The 15456-nt window shown below is 40.7% G+C and overlaps 1 protein-coding gene across 4 annotated transcripts in view; it reads right to left on the bottom strand.

Annotated features, from left to right (window-relative positions):
* LOC124359738 (tigger transposable element-derived protein 5-like) overlaps positions 1-15116 on the bottom strand; it is a 59525-nt gene extending 44409 nt beyond the window's left edge. Inside the window, exons 1-2 of one of the 4 annotated variants that reach the window (XM_046812734.1) lie at positions 13171-15116; positions 7855-7990 (exon numbers count right to left, since the gene is read on the bottom strand). In XM_046812734.1, the coding sequence (XP_046668690.1) occupies positions 7855-7990; positions 13171-14661 (1627 nt within the window). In that variant the 5' untranslated portion in view covers positions 14662-15116. The remainder of the gene's footprint in view (positions 1-7854; positions 7991-13170) is intronic. The other 3 variants (XM_046812735.1, XM_046812732.1, XM_046812733.1) reach the window with 3 other exon arrangements.
* Positions 15117-15456: the final 340 nt, after the last annotated feature.

The following is a 15456-nucleotide window of genomic DNA, read 5'->3' as shown; positions in this document are numbered from 1 at the left end:
TTCAGTCGCAGGGCTTGTCCTGTGTCAACACGCCGCTGTACAATGACAAGCCTGAAAGGGTTGTTGTACCGGACACGCGCATGTTACATACACCCTCCCTCGACCACCCTCCACCCTCTCTCTACCAATCAATCCCCCACACTTTATTGAATTCGCCCGCCGGCCTCCGAGTCCAATCACTCCTCTTTTAATTACGACTCAAAGAAACTCGACTACGTACCTCGGACCGGTGAAAACCCCGGACTCCCGTCTAATGCACTTTTTCCACGACAAAGGTAATAAAAGATCGCCGGGTAATTCGCACGCGAGAGGAGCTTTCATGTGGACAAAGTCACAGGGATTTTGTAAAAGGCTGGGGAAGGTGTCGGTTTGAAGTGGCAAATCTGATCAGGCCACAAATCGGAACGAGTTACTTTGAGGGCTTCAAAAAGAATTTAGAAACGTAATAGTTTTAGGGTGAAAGATAATCTGGGAGATAATCAACTTTCAGGATTTATCAGAAATGTTTATCTCCTAGCACACATCTTAAAACGCATCAAAATCTAGCTTTTGCTTTTAGTCTCGTAGATGCTATTAAGCTAAATAATTAAATATTAAATAAATAGTTATTAATGCTTTCGTGTGACCAAAGGGAAGAGTAACACTTTCACTTCTTCTCTTATTCTATTTATTGTAGTACTAACTACTGAAGTATCATTACATTTCTAAATTATTGGACTCTAGCCGTCACTCATCATTATCATTTTAAATTCGCTCGAGAACTTTTGGTCCTCGTTGTCGGAACATTAAGGTTTCGTCTGATGCTCCCTACAATACAGTGAAATACATCTTAATCTTTTTTGGAGTTTACCTTCTGAAATCCAGAGTTTCCAAATAAACAAAGTTGCTTAATCTTAATTTTATATGCTGTGTCGCCCTCAACCATCTTCGTTCAATCTTTGTTTGAAGCCTCTCTACTACATATTACCAGTATATTTTGGCCTGCAAGTAAATATCCAAGTATGATGTTGTCGTTTTTCTAAACTAAATCCGCAACGATTTCAAGGCTACTGATTCCGGTAACTATAAGAAATTAGTTATGGAAGGAAAAAATTGTTCCTGATTTAACGCGCGTAAAAGTAGATATAGTCCATTTCTCCACAAATCTAACAAAGCGTCAAATCGGACGTACAATTAATTATTCTCGGCATATATTTTTAACGAATACAAAGTGTTTATGTCTAGAACTATTATCGACAGTTACTCGACAAAAATTGAATGGTGAAGTTCTAAATCAATATGATAAAAGTCGAATAGCAATAATTGTGAAGAATCTAAATGAATATGTATGCCCAGAAAACAACTATGTATCAGTGTAAAAGATAAAATATTAACGCTAAAACATTACAACCTCAAAGGATGTTACACATAGAAAACGTGTTTTGCGAAACAAGGACTACTGTAAAAATAAATCTAGAAATTAATATGAAGAGATAGCAAATTAGCATATAATAATCCATTATTTATATAGAGCTATGTTTGTGTGAAAGAAAATTAAACCATAAAAAACTCAATATTTTATTATTTTAGCTATAAAGTTTAGGCTACTTTTATACAACAACCTTATCCCTGCAGCAATGAAACCTGTCTTTTGTGTATATAGAGTATAATTCTTTGAAGATTTATTTTAAAATTAAAGTTGTTCATCTTAAATGTATTTTCAAATTTTAACAAAAAAAATCATGAGATGGGGTGATATATATCGTTTTTCTGAATAATTAGTAATCTTCCATTGGTAAAAAGAAAAAGTTCATATTTTGGTTAAACATATATTTTTGTAATAATATGAGTAGGAGTTTAACCTTACATCACTGATCCATTGGTATATAATTAATTATGTGTGTTAAGAAAACCGAGAACTGTCTTGAAATGACAGACCGACATTAATTTTATACGAGTCGTGGAAGTGAGATAAACGTTGGATCGAACAGCGATGAATTAGTAAAGATTTAGTTTAGCGACTGTAATGCTATAAAAAGTCAAATATAAATATAAATCTGTTCCAATGAGCGGAGCCGGGCTGGCAGGCAGATTCACAGTCGACTTGGTCTGATGGCTCCCACACTCGCATGGCCGACTCTCAATGGTGTCCATTCTCGATTGACATTTTCGATATAAATATTTCGAGTGTTCTCCCCCAGTGGACACAATGGAGGGAAATGTAGCAAATCCAATATCCAACCTGTTGGTCGCCCTCCAAGACGCTCCACCGGGCTTCAATGCCTAACAGGATCACAAGGGTTAAGCGCGCTGTGCCAATCATGCGTGCTTCTGCTACATCATATTGCTCATCTTCACTAACCTACTGTCTGTTCTGAAAACATACTCGTCTCTCACCTGGAGTCATGTATGATATTTGCTGAAAACATTTTCCCTAACTTTTATGTGACTTATTTTTTCCAAATTCTGTGATTGCATTTTTATTGATCCCGCCGTATTCATAAAAATGTTCCTTTTGTTGTTATCGATATCTATCCATATTCTAAACGAGGAGTTTACCGGGTTGCTATACGGCCAGATAGATGTTCTACGATTATGGATCAATATATAACTTGCGGATATATTATCCGAGCTTATACTCAAAGTTCTATAGCATCTATATAACACGCCTGATCGGAATTAATTTTGGAATCATAGTCGTCTTTATTAAAAGTAATAATAGATTACACAGTTTAATGGTAATCTAATTAGCTCGTCACACAGGACAACCATTCAATTTATTAAGAAGTAACAGTGAATTGATATACGACTTACTTTACAAATTCAGCACTGTGTTTTTTTTTTGTATCCACACTGTCACAACTAGATATAAGGTTCGGGGAGGAGCTTCGTCCTAAACATCTTACGAACAAATTATGCCCCTAAAATGAACAAGCTCGAATTTCCTATCCAGCAGATTTCGGAGGGAGGGTGGGAGGATGATTCTAAACAAATTTGATCCCCATAAAAACCGGCTGAATTAAGATTCCGCTTAAAATGCTGTGGGCCTCATTGCGCAGCGATAAAGGGGGATAATGCCATGGTTAAATTTGTCTTCAATTTCAATTAGGGAGGGACTGCCCCGGCAAGTGGAGTGAGCGGAAAGACATTAGTACACATCGCAGGACAGGCTGATGAGACACCACCCACCACCCCCAGACCCTACAACCCCAGGCGGTAGGACCCCACGGCTGCGCGACTAGGCCGGGGTGCATGTTTACCACAAGATTTGCGTACTCCATGTATGGCGATATGTACACGCGAGTTGTATAACGCGTACATATTCCTCTCTATACGTTTCTCAACCTTTACTTAAAATCCTTTCTTTCTCAGTCAACATGTATGTATCAATAGAAAGAACTGAAAACTCCGTCATAGGTGACAATGTATTTTCTACAAAACTACTGTTTGTATTTTAGTTAGAGGCAATGCCCATCCCGGGGTGTAGTCAGCAAAGTACTGAAATAAGTATGAAAAAAGTTTAAATTTATTTGCTAAATGTTCAGAGTTTACAACATAAAACGACTAAAACATTATCGCGTTTCAATTCTAAATCTATAAATATTATTATTTAAATCTAATATAATCAATCGCCAGAAAACCTTGTCCTACGACTCGAACTATTTGTTATTTGAGTAAATCGAACTTCAGTTATACCGACGAAAATATCTTAACCTCCTATTTCTCCAAAAACCTGTTTGTCCGTTTCCTGGTTTTGTAACATAAATACAGCCATTACAATCCTCCATCAATAAGAATGCTGAAATGTAATGTATAGAGTATTTTGAAAGTTTATACACCTGTTCCTCACGTTCTATGCTTATTCCCCTCGCCTTTCCAAGAAAATTGCCCTCAAATGAAAAAGAATCAGATCTGTAAAGAACAATACAAATATTTCACGTATGCACCACGTTCAGCTGGGCGTACCGAATGTTCCATATCAATAAGTGAGCCGTGTTGTACCAAAATTTTAAACAATTTTAGATTCATTTTGCCTCACTTTACCAAAACTCGTACTAAATTCTCACACATATAGCACTAGACTTTCTGTAGCCTACCAGACATTGACATGTTCACAATCCGGGCAGAACAGTCAGGACATGAACCGACCTGTAATGACACGCTGACAGGCAGGTCACGCCCCGAAAGAAACAGTTTAACACCTAATTATCATTAAAAGGGCCTGAATAGATTCATAAATATAATAAATGTGATGATTGGGGGCGAGGCCGCATTGCATTGAATTCCGCGCGCACAAGAGGGTGGGGTGGGGAGGGGAGGGGTACATTTGCATTCTCAATTAATATTCATACCTCTGGGATATTTACAATAAAACATAACCGCACAAAGAGGCCACAAACAAACAGGCCGGTGTTGTAGCCAGTAGCGCTGTACGATCCCCATACACGTACGTCCGTTCGTTCTGTAGGTGGCATTATGTCCGATACAGAGACCGTTTAGTCCTCTGCCCCCCCCCCCCCCCGACCCACGACCAGCTTATTGGATTATTACCGACCGAGTACCACCATAGCCTAAAACTAAAAGCCGATGCTGTGCAGGCTATATTAATTTGCGTGTTATTATTGGATAATTAAAGAGAATAAGAAACACTTCCTCCGTTATTACTATTTTTTGCAAAACTGTGAACGCAATTGTTGCAAATACCTTTTAGCACTGTCCAATTTGGAATAGACATTTTACTATTGACATTTATTTTGTCCAGGGGGTTTAGAGACTTCAAGGCAAAGACGTACATTTGAAAATGTCTTCTTCATACAGGAAAATGTAGAGGATATTTCATATCTATAAATAGTCTACATGGAAAGAACCCCCAATCTTGTTCACATAGTGTGTGTAAAAGGTTCAGACATTCCTTTAAGAGGTAGTGCTTATAAGAGACATTGTGCTAGACATCGTATAAATCACAAGAAATAAGACGCCAGTAATTGAATAATATATCGTTTCCAGCATAAGAAGTAGGTTTATACATTGGCCTATATTCAAACCAAGAATTTCTAAATGTCAAATCTTCTTGGTCTATTACAGGTCTATTGGACTAAAAAATTCTATGGCATTTATGTGTTAATATTCGTGTAGCCATCATGCACGAACAACTTGCATCTCGAACTACGCGTTTTAAAACGAATATTCACTTGTACGGACTCTAAACTGAGAGGCAACATGTAATATTACACATTAACAAGAGCGATTCAGTACGTATTCGACACACAGTAAACTGCGAGTACCCGACAGCACGCATTTCAGATGCACTATAAAAACTCCGAGCACAAACCAACTAATCCTGATAAATGCAGGGCACAAGTAGGGGTACAAATGCGGGTCTGGATAAAAAGAATCGACCACGAGTTAGTTCCCGAGCTTCTATGTGTAACGACAGAGGTAGCGTAAGTACTTACGGTATAATTGATAATGTTTCTCTGCAACGCGTCTTTTTAAAACATCATTAGGCCTAGCAGGCCAGTCTTTCTCCGCGCTCTACTCCAGCTCTCATTTTTAATTAACGAAATACGGCAATTAAAGAGTACCATTGAAGCGGAGAGCGCTCTAGCGTCGAGTCAATGAGACAAAATGTCTTTTCCACCGTTATTGTAAATTAACCTCCTATTCGCCACAATATTGGCCATTATTGTACAAAACTACCCTCCCTCCTCCTTCCCCGAGCCGCCCATTCAGCCTTGATTAATTAGCGGTGCAGTTTTTATTTACATATTTTCCAATTAAGCGACTCGACATCCCCATTTAAGACTTCACAGCGCTGCCTCTTCTTCTGACACAAAGGATTTCGCTAATTTATTCCACCGCTCGAAGTACAATGGGCGCCTGACGACACCTTTATACCCTCACCTAGAGCTCATCTCGGAAGAGAAACTCGGCTTGATATATATTCCCCATACTATTTTGAAACGGAAGAGTTAATTAATTAAATCAGAAGATTGAGGATTTTTGAATGTTCCACATTTTCTCCCGACGTTCCTTCCGACGTGATCTGGTGGTGTATATCATGGTGTGTGTGGTGAGGGAACCGGGGGGGGGGGATGTTGGACCTCGCTCGTCACTGCAGGGGCGGCCCGTAACGAGGCGGGTGCGAGCCGCTAGGGGTGGGCGGAGGCGGCCAGTAAGGCGACAGTCTTTGTCTACCTTACCACTAATTAACAGCATTCTAATTACTGGCCCGCCCGGCCAAGTGGACTTAATTAATTACAACGACTCCCACGTCCAGAGGATCCGCGGAAAAAGGCGAGTAGTAATTCATTAGAAGCGCTACTCCGGGCCCGCCCGTGCACCGGCGTACCTCCTATCTGGACGGCCGAACCAATTAAAAGGTGTTTGCAAGAGGCGACTAAACTCTTACGGATGGCTAATCCTCGGCTAGGACTTCGTTATGGAGTCAAAGCTATTAATGGTGTAGTTTTTTTACAACTAGTCGTTTTTAACTGCCCGCAAAATGTTCTGAATGGAATATATGTTATGCCTGCAAGTTTCAAGAGATCTTGGTCCTTTGAGAAAAACAAAAAAAGAGGCTAGGCCAGTCTCTTTATATACTTTGTGAAACACTGAAGAAGGATGAATTAGTAAATGTAAATGCTGTAGTTTAAATCATATTTCTTAGTCAAGAATCTCTTTTGACTCATTGAAATTCCGATTGTGAACTAGAAATGAGCCGCGATCCAAATCTTTAGCAATTCATGTTCCTCTCTTCCGCAAGTCCGTGGTGCCTATTTATGGCACTGGAGAACATATGGACACACTCGTTTTGTGCTTTCAAAGAAGGCTATAAATAAGCAGAGATAGTGGATTCTTAGAACTCCCGGACTTGTCAGGCGTATATATGCGGAACTGGTCAGAAACGAAAGTCCATGGAGAATACTAGATGATACATAAATACTAGATTTTAATGCGGCCACTTATTAAAGTATTATTAAAATATTCTGTAGTTAAGCATTGAAAAGGAATTACGAGTCCATCAATACTATTCAACTATCAATAATCACTTTTACACTACCTAAGTAAGTTAGCTAATAATTCAAATTGTGTTTTAATAAAATATTAAAATGACTGGCATTACTCTATTCAGAGACAACACAACGTTCACATGTTTTCTAAGACGGATTGAAAAAAATGTCTAATTCAAATGAACTTCACGAATAAATCAAGTTATTCACGTTTTTCACTGTAACGAATAGTTAGTTAATTTGGAAATAACATTAATATTTTTTTAATTGGCCAACCAAAAATCAGCGTTTTATGTCGAGAGAAGTTAAACTTGCATTTTACGTGAAAACAATATTATTTTTATTTATTGAAAACTATTTGCGCCTAGATAACAAAAACTACATTATACAAAAATATAAACGAGTTTGAAAAATTTAGAGTAATTTCACTTACACTGTGACTAAGCGATGAGATCGCGGAGTATAGCATGTCCCTTTGAACTGGACCAACATGACAAGTAAAATAAGTGAAACAAATAACTAATTTTCAAAATAACTCCGACAAAGCCACCCACAAAATCTAAAAAGATAATAATATTTGATAATTTTGTTAATATTTATTTCATTAGTAAGGTATCCCTCTAACTGCTACGTGTGGAACAATCTGTGGCAGTCTATATATCTACACTTAAAGACTGACTCATTATGTTTAATGATCTATTAAAAATTGTAGGCCTTTGATTTTATACCTTACATGGGTTATTTTATCTAAATCTGTAACTCAAAATCACTTTTGAAAGTTTCTCTGATTTGAACACCTTCCGAATAGCTTCCAGAAATCCCAACAGATTCTAATCGCTAACCCAACTGCAAAGGTACTCACCCGCTCCCTTCGGGTCCAGCTGGTAGGGCGGGATACCCATGTGGGCGGGTGGAGGCTGCGTCAGGTGATCGCCGTTGTGGCAGAAGAATGGAAGCCCCGTTCCCGGATGCGTCGGTCCCAGACCCATCTTGCTCGCCTGTAACAAGAAAATTTTATTTTATATGGGTAATGTGCTGGTTAAGTCTGAAAGCTTGATGATACAGACATTTCTATAGTAAAAAAGAAGCCAATTCCAATTTGTGTGAAAGAACCTTTCCAAGGACTTTAAATATACGATCATAGGATATGAATATAGGATGTCACGCGCTCAAATCCTGGGATAACATTGGAGAACATTCTCAGCATCCAAGGTTTTCCAGGTTGCAAGGATACATGTATTTACTTGCACACGTAATTTACTTTTAATTGCATACTACTAGTTCATGCTGCGAAGACATCGTTGTCATCATTCTTAAACAGCCTTACCATGAAATGTCTGGTAAATGACATAACAGACCAATTTCAAGCTAATGGGTGTAAGTGAGGTCTCACTTCGCACGTTATTCCTACAACAAACCATTGGTGAATTTGATTTAACAAATTCACAGAAATTTAAGATTTTGGAAAAACAAATTTTATAGAACCATACAGGCAGCGCAGCGTCTAGTCCTCATGGAGCAGCCGTTATTTTATAGACGAACTATGTTACTGTACTAAGAAATCGGATTTTGTCAATGTGTTAGTTGTATATTGCAATTGAGTTCTATTTCATTTCATTCGGAACCCTACAGGTTTTTCTTAAAATCGTGCCATTTTCTGTCCGTCTGTGCGATAACTCTTGATATAAAAGCCCTACAAACTTGAAACTTGGTACATAGGTTCTTCTTTGTCCAAGGAAGAATCTTATTGAGGTCAAAGGACAACAAAGGTACAACTATCAAACGTTCTGTCGGGTATTTTTATACTCCGTTATATCGGTGTAATCCTACCATTAATTTATTTAACTATACATCAAACATGCGTACCGAGTTTTCACTAAAACGACAATCAGACGGTATTGGCGGTAGTGATTCATGGTGAAACTGACAGTTACGCGAGGCCTTGGACCTAATTTCCTATAACATGGCCGTTAAAAGCATCTCCTCCTGGTAACAATCCGGTAAAATCAACAGTCCTGAGAAAGCGATGGTCACTGGATGATATTTCAACCTCCTTATTAATTCAACCTCCAAACTAATTGGACTTTAAGTTTAATGACCAGTCTTCTCGAAATACAGAATTGGGAGACTGGACAGTTTTTATTAGAACAAAATGAAATAACCCAAATTCTTCTGCGATATTCCATGACATTTGATTGAATGGTTGAAAACATTTTACTAATCCTCGAATTATTTTAGGCAAGTGTGAAGGAATCCTAAAGTCGAAAGAACTTATGATAATTTTGAATCGGGAGTGGTGATCTCATCTTAATTATTAGGTTTACGCGGCGATAGTCATGACAATCATCAAGGCCCTCTAACAGCGTCGAAAGTACCTTATACGATTAAACTCTCGAAACCATCTTCAGTCGACAAATGTTCGACCAAACCACAAACAGAATGTGAGTGTTTGGGTAAATATTCCGAGATCGGAATCTTGTTAAAAAATTTTTCGGCGCGTGTTGAACAGGGAAAACTTAACCATGATCACAATGATCTTCCGGGCAATGTTATTCGACGAGCATGACCCAATGTTTACACAGTTAGGATGCAAATACACGGCAGAATGAAGCAACTGCCAGAGTAGCGAGTGACCGAAGCGCGGGGGAAGAGGTGTGAAGGCGGGCGGGACCGGGACTGTCGCCACCACAATTTGTCGTCGTAGGCCGATGACGGACGCCTGTGTGGCGCCGACCTGTCGGCACTCCAAGGGTCCGACATTCACTATCACTTCCACTCTCCTTGCTTTGTACTTCAATGTGAAGTCACCGTCACTCGGGCAAGTATAACTTTCTTACCACAGAGAACCACAGTTGGCTAAAATAATATAAATAAAACTAACGCATCACTGGAACTCGTGACTTTCACAATCCTAGTCAAACTGCGCGTCACTCAGTCAAGGCGCAAATGTGGTAAACAGTCCATTCCTCCAAATTCCAACAGCATTATCTTTCAAATATTATAAAAGTTAATGGTTAAATCCATTATTTCAGGTCGTAAGATTTTCACCGGTAATAAATATTCCGCCATATACTGATGCTGAAGAGTATACAATTAAATAGATACATAAATTAGAGCAAAATTCTTGGACTATTCAGTAAATATAAAATTCTACTTTCGTAACAACATAACTTTTCCACGACGATATCCATAGCCTGCATATATGGTTTTTACTAGAAATATAAAAAAACATACAAATTTCCTACCTTCTCCAGTAATAAAAGCACTTATGACTGCATAACTGATTATAACAACCCATTTTATGGGTCTTGTTTGTTTGTTAACAACTTACACGGTTAGTAATTGGGTCTATAACTCTAATTCTCGAGAATCATGGAATTGCGCAAACTCCACCCAACTTAATATTACACTGTAATTGTTTGTTACACGTTTACACCTTAGTAACGTGTAGCCGTAACTCTTACAAAGAATCAAAATGTTACAAGTTACAACATAAATCAAATTTATTATGATTCCACCATTAAATATTTGGTGGTAAATTCTAATGGTCGGAATTCTTGTACCACTTCAAGTTAAGGCAATTTTAAAATGTGTTTTAATAAAGCCACTGACTTTTTTATTTTCGCTTGTTTAACTACGAGTGCGGGGGAGGTCTAGCTCATCCCCTACTTAAGTAGTCCTCTCAGGGAAACTAGCATTATCGGAGTCAGGAGTGGGTTCTTACTAAATGAGACATAAGTAGCGTTTTTATTCCCCCTTTTAAGACTTCAGCCTCCCAGAAAGTCAAGAGGAAACCATCGCGCCGCTTTAAACTTACTTATGTCGTACACAATGTTATTATACTAAACAAAGCCGGATGCAAAGGCTAGTAACGGTGAATCATTGTAGTAACAGATATTCAGGAACCGATACAGAAGGTGGCAGATCACTAATCGATTCGGCACACAATAAGTTACATTTTTGTACAAGAACGGATGCACAGGGCAGTAACAGCGATAAAGAAGCTAGTATTCGAGGCAGTAACAGATATGCAGGAACCGATACAGAAATTGGCAGACCACCACTCGACTCAGCACACAACACAAGTTACAGTTTTGTACAAGAACGGATGCACAGGGCAGTAACAGTGATAAAGAAGCTTAGTATTCGAGGCAGTAACAGATATGCAGGAACCGATACAGAAGCTGGCAGACCACCACTCGACTCAGCACACAACACAAGTTACAATTTTGTACAAGAACGGATGCACAGGGCAGTAACAGTGATAAAGAAGCTTAGTATTCGAGGCAGTAACAGATATGCAGGAACCGATACAGAAGCTGGCAGACCACCACTCGACTCAGCACACGATCGACGATAACACGCTAGTAAATATCAAAGCGAGTCTCTTATCTTATCAAGAACACACGATGAAAGAATAATAGGCTGTTGGAGAATAAACAGCTCGCCTTTGATGAATAATGAAAACAACTTCAAAGCGAAGCGCTGCCGAGCTCCCCGCCCCCGCCACTCCACCCAGCGCTCAAAATTAGACATTAAAATTTGTTACCGTCATGCCCTAATTGAATCTCTTTTAAGCCAGCTTGAGAAAAATTGAAGGGTTGTACACTAGAGGCTTGTTTGCCGGCTTTGTTTGTTGGCGATCGTCACCATCCAACTGAAGTTTACATTTTTGAATCTGGAACTGTACACAGTCAAATTCTCTCAGCTGCCCACCAAACTCCAATTTTACTATAGAAATACATTAATGTAAATGGGTTTATAATACTTGATAGCTCTCTCAGGACCTATGATCAGTCTCTGGAATTATATTCTGTTCTGTATCAACATTAGTGTTTTGGTCGCTTGTACTAAAAATTATTTTTCATTATGATATAAAGATAACTATTTAATAGACCACCGATTGTTATTCATGACTCCATTATTCGTGTTAAAACTTTAAAGGAGAAAATACAAAAAAAGTAAACCATAATTTAAAAATTGAACTAATGCAATGAAAGATTTAATGTATTTCAGATGTTTACTAGTAAAATGCTATTACGTACACCCATTAATTTCGTAATGTCAGGGCTGCTTATGTCAGTCCCCTTACGTTCTTTATATTAACAAATAAAGTAATAATTCTGTTTATTGTTTTATTTCTTCTGTATGTGATTACTGGAAATCAAATTCAATATTTACATATAACTGAACATTTTCAAAAATCACGCACAATTAATTAATTGTAGAATTTACTTTGAACATAACTAAATAAATACATGTTTAATTAATAATAATTAAATGAGACCATCTTATTGCCTACCCAATACAATTGTCATCATTTATGATATTATTACAAATAATGAAAAACTATTAGAATAATTTTTACACTGACACTAAATGAAAATAAATTTACTTTTCAAGAATTGTTTTTAATACACATAATGATACCGTTAATATAATTGTGCAATAAGAATACCATTCTATAACAGTAATGATTTCACTTTGCAGTTACTGTTTTATCCCAATAAAAACAATTGTATTATTTATGAATGGACTCCAGTTGTTAAATTGGCAACCGATACTGTTTCCTGTACACATTCAATTGATTCAGCGCCTGCCGAAGTGGGGTAAACTACACAGGCGCCATTTTCCAAGATGGCGGCTCGCATTGTTCATGTATCATGTAAGTGGAAATCTTGTAGAATATAATTTTAACAGATCGGTGTAAAAAAGAGTAAGTGCGTCGAAATTACTTGTTTATATATTTTATATCCAAAGGCACGTTTTAATATTAATTATGTACAACATAAAACATTTAAAAGTTCACTTCCGACTTGTATAAAGGTAGCAAACATTTATTATCAAACGTCGAAGAGGAAGGGTTCGAAGGGCTTTCAAAGAAGATCGGGGCGGTGAAGTGAACGAGGCTCGCGCGCCAGTCAAATTATGATAATTGGCGTGAAACATTGATAATTTATTCGGCGCGGGCGGCGGCCTGCCCAGAGATACGGTAATTATACACATTTCGAGAAAGAAGGGAGCCGGTGATTAATCTGGCCGCCTCATAGCCTACCTCACTAACCGGTTTGGCTGTATAAATATTTGTACTTAGCAGACTAGTTGTTAGCGGCGCGGCTCTGGGACCGGTTCCTAAACAAACAACGGGGATGTCTTACTCCTTTGAAAGAGGAGGTACCTGCTTGGCCATCGTCATGACGTCCCTGACTACCATCAGCAGGTTGGGCTCAATGGGTTGCGATTCCATCCAAACCAGGGTCTTTTGAAGGTAGGTAGCGGCTTCGGTGGCGGTAGGGACCGAGGAGGTGTCCTCCACTTCCTCGTCGACCGGCTCCGGTTTGATGGCCAGGGTGTCTGCCGGCGGTTCAGGAAGAGTTCCCACCCAATTCGCGAGGTCCTCGTCAGTCACCTCCAACCCCAGGTCATGAGCCAGCCACTGTAGCTCCAACAGGAGCATCCGGTCTTCTTCCACTTGGAGAGGAGTCGAAGCCGACTTTCCGAACGACAAGGATCCTCCAACGTTAGGTTCGACTGCGGCGGCGATAGCCCAACACCTGCTGAATGTCTCCGGGCGGATGTTCAACCAAGCGCGATGCAACATGGGGAAAGCATCCTTCAGAGAAAATGACGCCAAGAACTGGGATACCGAGAGCCATCTCTGCTGCTCCAGTGATATGTCGTGGAGAAGAAGCATGGCGTAGCGGGTTCTGAGCTCAGCGGCCACCAAACTCTGATCAGGGTATACCGAATAGGGGTTCTCTCCTTTTCGGTAAATCACCAACTTGACCTTGCCGTCATTAGCGATGCAGTCGCTCGCCGAAGGAAGGAAGTCCGCTTGTTCGATGACCAAGACGGCTCCCCTGTCATTGAGAGAAAGTGCTGCCGGGGCGAACTCCCTGTGGAACCACCACGTGAACAGGTCCGGGGTGAGCATCCCTATTCCTCCGCCGGCGTACACGACGGGTTGACTCAGCATGTTCACGTTCCTGAGGCACTTCGGCCTCCACTGACGTCCGGTGATCAGCATTCTTGTCCTGTGACGGCCAGATCTGTTACCTGCCATTAACAGCCACACTCGGTCCTCAGTTGTCACCTCTAACGTCTTGTCCGGTAAACTGGTCCAGTCCAATTGGAAGGCGAAGGCGCTGTAGATCTGATCGTCTGTATACTCTCCACCGTGCACTTCCGCCAACGGGTCATCGGTGTCCACCTCGACTTTTACTTCCTTCAGAGACTCCGCTGACGTGCTCGGCATCTCCTCCACGACCCCGTACTTGCCGTACCAACGGTGGACCCAGTCTTTGTCCAAGGACTTGGTGAACTCATCAGAAGCCCCCAGACGCTTCGAGAGAAGAGCAGCCTTCTTCAGAACGTCCGGTGGTCCTGAACCGGAGTCCGGGTCGTCACTGATGCTCGTCTGTCTTCTCTCATACCAACGGAACAACATTCTCTCCAAATTGGCCTCTCGGAATGTTTTCGGCTTCGGCGACTTCGGCTCGCTCGTAGCTTCCTCAGCGGGCTCCTCTTTGACCACGGCATCCTCCGCCTGTTCACTGTACTCCAGGAGCTTCCGTTTCTTCGGTACCACGGCACTGACTGGCGCATCGGCCGCCTTCGATTTCTTCTTCACTTTCGATTGCGCCTTGACGTCCTGGCCGTCCGGTGACATCGCGGTAACTACGGGAATCGAACTGGTTATCAAATATTTTCGCAGTGTTGCATAACACACTGTGGTACGGTCGTTTACGAGATAAACACTACATCAGCGGGCCGAAATCATCGATGACACAAAGTAGCGCTGTCCGGTTATCACAGTCATATATTGCACGTATGATCTCACAATCACTATATCGTATTCACTTGGCGCGAGTAAGATGAATAGGTAATAAATTATCGAGCGGTGGAGCGAGCAGCGCTGCGGCGGCCGACTCGCGAACTGCCGGCACTATCACGGCCACGCCAGCCACTGGCTCCGGCGACGTGCGAGACCGAGACACGTCGCGTCGGGCGGCGACGACAACCACAACACAGACAGCACCACGCTCTGCACACGGCCGTTCGCCGCGGATCCGATGCACACGACAGCAGCACAGACGGCGAACTGAGCTGAAATATAAACTAGTCGGTGACGCGGAGAGGGAGAGAGGAGAGGTTTTATAATGTTCGCTTTGATGTGTGCGCTCAAAGGACTTCAAAGCGCGGCCCGACACAGAGATAGCAGCGGTCGTCTCTGAGGGGGAGGGGGGCCGTGATCAAAGCTAACCCCCCTCCCACTCCCACGTAACCTTAAACCTACAACAAAGAGACAGTTAAAAGTTAGACCCGCCCATTGTACAAACAAAAGTCGCAAATTTGACAAACGAAATGAGTTTACACTTTATTTGCCCGTGACAGGTTCGACAGATAACCCGTTTAGGTGGAGTAGGCGCGTTCTTTAAATGTTTACCTCACTGACTCCCGTTAT

This window comes from Homalodisca vitripennis, chromosome 4, assembly GCF_021130785.1.
Source record: "Homalodisca vitripennis isolate AUS2020 chromosome 4, UT_GWSS_2.1, whole genome shotgun sequence".
In the NCBI taxonomy this organism is placed as follows: Eukaryota; Metazoa; Arthropoda; class Insecta; order Hemiptera; family Cicadellidae; genus Homalodisca; species Homalodisca vitripennis.
Note: the sequence above shows the minus strand (reverse complement) of the source record. Positions and strands in the feature narration are given on the sequence as shown.